The following is an 8,184-nucleotide window of genomic DNA, read 5'->3' as shown; positions in this document are numbered from 1 at the left end:
CGTCGCCCTCCCTTAAGGCGGTCGTTACGGTCGTCGATGGGGTGGCATCCCCGGAGATGATCGAGGCTGAGCTCAACCATCTCTACCGTCACCAGTGGGACTGGGTGGTCACCCCCACCGCCGGTCACATCTTCGTTAGCTACGGCTACGCGACGCGTAGTGGCCGGATTACTCTTGCTCTCAACCAACTGGTTGTCGAGATATCCGAGCCGGTTCTCGACGCCCAGGCCGTGGCTGTCCTCGACACCGCTTGGATCCTCATCTCCGGCCTCCCCGATATTGCGCGGACCGAGCCCGTCATCCGCCAGATGTCTCGTCTCTTGGGCAAGGTGGTGGCGGTCGACGAGCTCTCTCTGCGCAAGGAGGAGGAGGTCCGGGTCAAGGTCAAGTGCCTCGACTCCTCCAAGCTTCGCACCTCAGTCCGGGTCTTCTTCAACGACCAGGGCTTCGACCTCAGGATCGCCCCCGAGCCTCCCAACCACGTTGGGCATCCCCGCTCCCTTGACGTCGGCCTCCCCGGTGGCAACCAGGGGGCTGGCGGGGACTACCACGACCGTCACCGCTCCCGCTCCCACCGCTCGGATGAGAAGGGGGCGTCCGAGGACTCCCGCTCCCCCTCCCCCTCGCCCCCCTCCTGCCGCGGGGGGCAAGGGACGCCAGGCCGCTTCTGGCCCTCCACTGGATGGCCTTCCGCTCTCTGCGGCGTCGCCCTCCGAGGGGAGCGACATCTCCAGTGTGGGCCTGGTGGTTTGCCCGGCCTCCTCCCCGCGCTCCCCCGCCTCGTCGCCGCCCTCTGTGCTGGACTCGGGGGTCCCGTCCATCGGCCTGCTCCCGGATTCTCCGGCGGCGCCCGCGGTGGGGGGGACGCCCCGTGTGGCAGACCCCTCCGCCCCGGCCTCGCCACCCCCCGTCGCCCCGTCCTCCCCTCGGCCTGAAGCTCCTCCGCCCTCGTCGCCACCGCGGGTCGCCCCGGCTGCCGGCTCAGCGGACCTCCTCGCGTCGCCTCCCCCGCCGGCTGCGTCCTCACTCCCAGCGCCTCCCCACCTCGGCTGTGCTGGGCCGGCTCTGCTGACCTCTCCTGCGTCGTCTCCCCCAGGGGTGGGGGCGGCTCGGATTCTCACGCCTTTGGCGGCCCAGCCCCCTCCCCCCCGCTCCGCCGCCTACTCCCGTCGCGGTCGGTCGACCTCCTCCCCGGTGGTTGCCTCCCGCCGGAGTGCGCGGCTGGATGCTGCTCACCCTGAGGGCAGCCCGGCTCTGCCCATTCCCGAGCGGGCGGAGCTACGCGCTGCCGCTCGTAACCTGGAGCCAGGTACGCCCTCCGTTCCCCCCTCTGCTTCATCTTGTTCTTTCTCTGCGCTTGAGTCTGTGCCGCTGGGCAACCTCGCCAAAGTGGCCTCCGACTCCGCGATCATTTTCCGTGGGGAAGCTGGCCCTCCTCTAGCCCAGATCGCGGCCATCAGAGCTCGTGAGGTTCTCGATGGGAAACTCGCGGAGGCCCGTGCGGCCCTCCTCGTTCCTCCAGCCGCCTCTACGGGTGGGGTGTCCCCCTCTCCGCCCGTGCCGCGGCTGACGGCGCCTCCCCCCCCCCCCCTTGTGGCTGGGGCGGAGATCCGGGGCCGTACCCGCTCCCGCACGGCGGCTCTTCGCGCGCAAAGCGCTTCTCGTGTTCTGGGGTCAAGCAGCCCCTCTATGGCTCCTTAATGCGGGCTCTTTTCTGGAACATCCGCGGCTTCGGCCATGATGGTCGTCGCCGCCAGTTAGTGGAGTACATGCGGGATGAGCACATCGACATTGTTGCTGTGCAAGAGACCATGCGGCGCGATTTCTCGCTTCCTGAGCTTGACCGGCTGAGCTCTCACCTCTTTGCGTGGCACTGGCTCCCTTCTAGTGGGAGCACGGGCCACTCGGGTGGCATCCTTTTAGGTGTGAAGGATGCCACCTTCGAGGTGGGCAGTATGGATAGGGGCGAATTCTTCGTCAGCATGGAGCTATTCGAGAGATCGCTCAACTTCAAGTGGGAGGTCATCATTGTCTACGGGCCGGCCGACCACAGTAGGTCGGCCTCCTTCCTGGAGGAGCTCCACTGGAAGATCTCGGCGGCCTCCCTCCCCGTGGTAGTAGGTGGCGACTTCAACCTGCTACGCGTAGCGGAAGACAAGAGCAATGGCAATGTGTGCTTTGCCCGGATGCAATTGTTTAATGACTTCATTGCTGACCTCGCCCTCCGGGAGATTGATCGGATTGGGGCCCGGTTCACCTGGACCAATCGGCAAGCCTCCCCGACCCAGTCTGTCTTGGACCGGGTCCTTGTTTCCCCAGAATGGGACCTCCGTTGTTCCCTAGCCTCTCTCCGCGCCATCACTCGGATTGGCTCGGACCATGTCCCCCTGCTTCTCTCCTCCGCGGACGAACGTCCGCCGATCCCCCCTCGTTTCCGCTTTGAGACTTTCTGGCTCTCCCAGTCTGGATTCACCGACGCCGTTTGCGCCCGGTGGATCGAGGCTCGGGCCCACCCCCACCCTCGTCCCCCCTCTGCTATTGATGCGTGGCACTTTTGTGCGAAACGTGGCAGGCAATTTATGAAGGGTTGGGGGGCCAATCTGGGCCGCGACGCCAGGGAGCGTAAGAAGGCGCTGCTGACCGCGATCCAGGCCCTTGACCTTCGGGCTGACGCGGTGGGTCTCTCCCCGGATGAGTGGCTTTCCCGCTACGACCTCGAGGACCAACTTTCCTTGATCTACACCGATGAGGAAGCATATTGGCGCCTTCGGGGCGCGCAGAGATGGGTCCTGAAGGGGGACGCGAATACTGCTTACTTCCAGGCGATTGCCAACGGCCGCCGTAGACGCAACACCATCCCCCTTCTTTGGGATGGGGAGACCCTCCTCCAGGACCCCCGTGACATCCGGACCCATGTCGACGGCTTCTATCGATCCCTCTTCTCTCCCGCCCCTAGGAGCGGCATCTCCCTCGCCACCGATTGTTGGGCTGGTGCCTAACTAGTGTCCAACTCGGAGAACGCAGCCCTGACGGCCCCCTTCTCTGAGCAGGAGGTCTGGGAGGCCATCAAGGGTATGAATTCCTCTTCTGCGCCGGGCCCGGACGGTCTCCCGGTCATTTTCTTCCAGACCTTCTGGAACGTGATTAAAACCAAGGTCATGGCCATCTTCGATGAATTCTTTGTTGGTTCTATTGACCTAGGTCGCCTCAACTACGGGATCATCTCTCTCATCCCCAAGGTCCCTGGGGCGTCTGACATCCGCCAGTTCCGCCCGATCACGGTCATTAACGTGATCTTCCGGATCCTGGCCAAGGGGTACGCCAATAGGGTGACCCTGCTTGCGGATCGGATAACCCACCCTAACCAGTCGGCCTTCATTAAGGGCCGGTACATCCTGGATGGTGTCCTGGTACTTCATGAGGTTCTTCATGAGGTCCGGGTTAAACGCCTGAAGGCGGTTTTTCTAAAGATCGATTTCCACAAGGCCTACGACACTGTTAGCTGGACCTTCCTCAGGGAAGTCCTTCTTTGGAAGGGCTTTGATGACCGATGGATCACTAGAGTCATGCAAATGGTCTCTTGCGGTCGCACGGCGGTCAACATCAACGGCGAGATCGGTCCTTTCTTCCCTACCCTTTGTGGGGTGCGCCAAGGCGACCCCTTCTCCCCGTTCCTCTTCAATATGGTAGTGGACGCTCTTGCCTCCATTCTTGATAAGGCAAAAGCCGCTGGCCACATTCGTGGGATTACCCCCCACCTTTCTGGGGGCTCGGGGATTTCCATCCTCCAGTATGCTGACGACACGATCATCATGGTCGAAGGCTCGGAGGTGGACATCGCCAACCTTAAGTTCCTCCTTCTCTGCTTCCAACAGATGTCGGGCCTCAAGATCAACTTCGACAAGAGTGATGTTATGGTGATGGGATATTCCCCTTCTGAGTCTGTGGCCATCGCCAACAGACTCAATTGCCGCCTGGGTTCTTTCCCCACTTCCTACCTGGGGACGCCCATTAGCGATTCGCGTCTCTCTGTCGTGGACCTGCGGCCCTCCGTGACTAAGCTCCAGTCCCGGTGCGAGCCCTGGCAAGGGAGGTGGCTTTCTAAGGCGGCCCGGACTATTCTCATCAACTCATCCCTCTCCAGCCTCCTCTTGTTTCTTATGAGCTTCTACAGCCTCCATGAGTCTCTCCATAAGGGGATCGCCAAAATCCAATCCCGATTCTACTGGGCTGGCGAGCATGGCAAGCAGAAGTATCACATGGTCAGCTGGCCTGACATTTGCAAGCCCAGGGAGCAAGGTGGCCTGGGCATCATGTGCTCTAAAAGGATGAATATTGCCCTTCTCTCCCGGTGGCTGTGGTGCATCGCGCAGGGTCAAGGTGGCCTCTGGCTCGACATTATCCGGAATAAATACCTGCGGGGTCAACCCCTTGCCTTCTGCCAGAAATCGGGCGGTTCTCAGTTCTGGCAGTCTATTGTCCAGCTTCTCCCGGTGCTCCGCATTGGAACCTCCATCTCGGTGGGGTCCGGCCACTCGACGCTCTTCTGGTTTGATCGCTGGGCCGGCGACTCTCCCTTTGCGGCCCGCTTCCCCGCCCTCTTCTCTATCTCCGTCGACCCCATGATTTCTGTCGATAGGGCCCTTCTTGATTAGGGCGCCTTGCTTTCCGTCGGCCATTTGGGCCGGCGGAATCCGCCGCCTGGCGTGAGTTGCTTGATTGCGTTGCTTTGCATGAGCCGTTGGTGGATGGGGGTCAGGACCTTGTGCGCTGGCGTCTGGAGCCATCGGGCCAGTTCTCAACCAAGCCGCTATACATGGCCATTGCCCCCTCCTCCGCCCCCCTCCCCCTATCGATGGTGTGGTCCGTCCGCGTCCCCCTGAAGATCGCATCTTCATGTGGCAGTGGATTCGCGGTCGGGTCCCGTCTGGTGTGGAGGTCTGCAAGCGCAATGGCCCGGGCACTGGTATCTGCCCGCTCTGTGGTGTCCCTGAAGACTCGAACCACATTTTCTTCGCTTGCGTCTCCGCCCAGTTCCTCTGGAGCTGCTTTCGCGAGGTTGTCGGTGGAAGTTGGTGCCACACCAATTTCCCGGACTTATTTGCTGAACTCCAGATGTCCCCCGCGTCCTCTCGCCACATTAGGTGGCTTGAGGTTGGGGTCCTTGCCTGGACTCTTTGGACCGTTCGCAATAAGCTCGTGATCCAGCGTTCCCCCCTTCGTCGCGCTACTGACACTCTCTACAAACTCTCGGGTTTCTTGCAGCTTTGGCGGCCGCTTAGCCGCCCCCCGGACCGTGACGCCATCTCAGCCTTCATCGCCGACCTCCGCTCGATGGCCGTCCGCCTGTCGCCGCCGCCCCCGCCGGATCCAGACTAGACTCCTTGCTCCTGGAGTGTGTTGTTCTCTTTCTTTCTTTTGGGCTTGTTGAGCTGTGCCCTCAGCAGAACCTGTTTACTGTGTTGTGAGACTCGGGTGGTGTGTGTGTGTGAACTTGCTTCGGTTGTATGCTTTGTGGCGGTTTGCTTTATTTATAAAGCGGGGCGAAAGCCTTTTTCGGTAAACAACATTCACTAAGCCAACTCCTGTGAATTATCAGGTTTTCGAAGTTCTCTGACATTTGTAGAGATGTATTGAAAAATTATGTGCTTCCGGAAAGACAGAATTGTTACCTTCAACTTATTCGTGGTGCTCCTCCAGAAAATATTTAGGCCTTCATAAGAAAGTGGACAAAAGATGTCCATTACAAGAATAACAAGTGTAAGGCCCTGAAATTTAAAAAGAACCATTTACAGATCAATACATCAGATTCAGGCTTTCAGTTCTCCATATAGGTCACTACATGCTTTTCGATCAAGACATGCACAATTCATATTATGATAGGATAGCTCCAATCATACAAATTCGAGGATAACAGAATTCAGGTAGCTGAATCCACTGAAATACATACGAACTTATTCGAGAAAACGCAAAAGACCTTTGTGTTTCTTTGCATTGAAAAGGTAAGGTTCAGTTACAAGCGTCCGAGGACACACGAATTACAGCATGATCAGTGCACGTCCCAACATTGTGGGGGCACAACCCTGACCTGATGCAACTAATTCTGCAAAACATCTCAAAATTCAACAGATTTTTTAGCGCCAAGATCATTTCACTTATTTTCAGGTTGCATTGATATTCTCCATAAAAGTGGAAAGTGCAATTCTCAAAGCAACTTGAGGGATTGACTTACTACTAATCTACTATTGACCTGCTTTAAGATTTCTGTAATTAAGGTTTGGACGAAGCATAGAAGTACTACCCTTATGAATAAAGCCGTACCTCGTAGATGAGTGATTCAGTTTTGCTGAAGTATGGCAACTGCCCGAGAAAGTAAAGATCCCTTTGATCACAAGCATGTAGAGCATCTTTCCGGCACCATAGAGGCTTCTGAAATGCAAATGAAAGAACTCGCATCAATACCATATGGGAATCATGAGACTGTGCCTAATTTGTTCTTTATTTTGACCATGGAAAGTTTCCACACTTAAGATGCCTGGTCACTGTTAGAATAATACAAAATCGATCTTGACCTAAAGAACCTATACAAAATAATATACAGATTCCACTTTCTGAGAACTAACCTCGTGACTGTAAGAAAGAAAAAAAGAACTAACCTCGAGAAAATTCAAAAGAATCAAAGCAAACAGGTTAAGTGACCACAGCCAGTCCAACCGGAGATACACAAAATAGAAACTCATTGCCCTCCCGAACCTCGTATCATTCAAGACATCCTCAGGGATGCCAACACCATCTTCTGCCTGCCAAAATAATTGTAACTACTAACTAGACATTCGAGTAAGTCAAAAGATGCAAAAAGAATTCAGGGGAAGATTCGACAAATAATTGTAACTACTAATTAGACTACTAATTAGAAGCTCCAACAAATATTTTCCGAAAGAAAGGTTATGCAACATAGTCTGATAAGTGCATCCTAGCTTTCAGGGGAAGATTCAGTTACCCTGATTTCCTTGCAAGACGAAATGGGACTTATACTGTAAGGCCCTTGGTGTAAGGATGTCTATGAAATAGGACTAACATTATTTTATTGTATAAGTTCAAATACAATGTCAAATTCCATAATGTAAAATATTAGATCAATTCTTAACATTTTTTTGGCACTTCATCAGATAGACAATAAGCATCTAACACTCACAAACCAGCCGAGACTAAACCAAAAAAGAAAAAGAAAATATCAAGCAGCACCTCTGCTTCCTAACCATCTCCCCGGCCACGTAGACTTTGGCACCAAATCAGCATGCTAGCCGACAATCCATCAAACACCATTCCTACGCCACCTCACTCACAGTCGCCAGCCACAACAACCAACAGCACAAAGCCCCTGGAGGCTCGAGCATCTGAATTCCCAGTTGCAGTCTACAGCAAACAGCGTAGCTGTTCGCTCAGAGAAACAGAGCAAAGTGGAGCAGAGGACCAGCGGAGCGAGCGAGAGAGAGGGGGGCAAAGAGAGGTGGAGTGGGAACCGACGAGGTCGACGAGAGCGGCCGCCTTCTGGTAACGGTCGCCATAGGCTAGCGCGTCCGACCGCCTGCGGTACTTCCTAGAGCCCTGCTCGCCGCCCCCGTCGCTGAGGCGGCGACTGCCGGAGGACGCCAAGCCGCGCTCCGCCGCCTCCTCGGTGATGAGAGGCGCCTCCGCTTCGCTCATCTCTCCCCCCCTGGCTAGACTGAGATGCAACCGGAGATCTGAAGGCTGAAGCTACGAGCGGAAGTGGAGCCCGAAGCGGAGGCGGAGGCGGAAGTGGATTAGTTTAAACAGGTGTTGTGTGGAAATGGGAATATGGGATTAGAAGTAACCGGAACGGATCGTGTTGAGGTAGTAGTCGACCACGTTGCGGCCATCTCGACTGGCCGCATACGAAGCACAGGTCGCCCGTAATCCCGTTGGGATTAGCGCGCGGACCGACAGCGGGCAGGGAGACGGGGCACCAGCGCCCGGTATTGGTGGACGCCGGTGTTTGGTGTTTGGCTTTGACAGTGGACGGTCGTACAGGACGTATGCGCGGGGGTAGCTTTCGGCACAGCTGGGGTTCGGATGGGTGATGTCTGCGGGGCATTATCGTCGAAAAGAATTTGCATGCCCGTTCTCGTGCTTCTTTTTTTTTTGCGAATACGCCCGTTCTCG

The 8,184-nt window shown here is 56.5% G+C and overlaps 1 protein-coding gene across 2 annotated transcripts in view; it reads right to left on the bottom strand.

Moving 5' to 3' along the window:
• The window catches only part of LOC119276779 (two pore calcium channel protein 1), a 28,189-nt gene extending 20,267 nt beyond the window's left edge, over positions 1 to 7,922 (bottom strand). The window contains exons 1-4 of one of the 2 annotated variants that reach the window (XM_037557933.1): positions 7,528 to 7,922; positions 6,657 to 6,800; positions 6,322 to 6,429; positions 5,673 to 5,768 (exon numbers count right to left, since the gene is read on the bottom strand). In XM_037557933.1, the coding sequence (XP_037413830.1) occupies positions 5,673 to 5,768; positions 6,322 to 6,429; positions 6,657 to 6,800; positions 7,528 to 7,707 (528 nt within the window). In that variant the 5' untranslated portion in view covers positions 7,708 to 7,922. The remainder of the gene's footprint in view (positions 1 to 5,672; positions 5,769 to 6,321; positions 6,430 to 6,656; positions 6,801 to 7,527) is intronic. The other variant, XM_037557932.1, reaches the window with a different exon arrangement.
• Between the last annotated feature and the right edge of the window lie 262 nt (positions 7,923 to 8,184).

This window comes from Triticum dicoccoides, chromosome 3B (assembly GCF_002162155.2).
Source record: "Triticum dicoccoides isolate Atlit2015 ecotype Zavitan chromosome 3B, WEW_v2.0, whole genome shotgun sequence".
Classification (NCBI taxonomy): Eukaryota; Viridiplantae; Streptophyta; class Magnoliopsida; order Poales; family Poaceae; genus Triticum; species Triticum dicoccoides.
The sequence above is the reverse complement of the archived record's forward strand: the minus strand, read 5'-3'. Positions and strand labels throughout refer to the sequence as shown.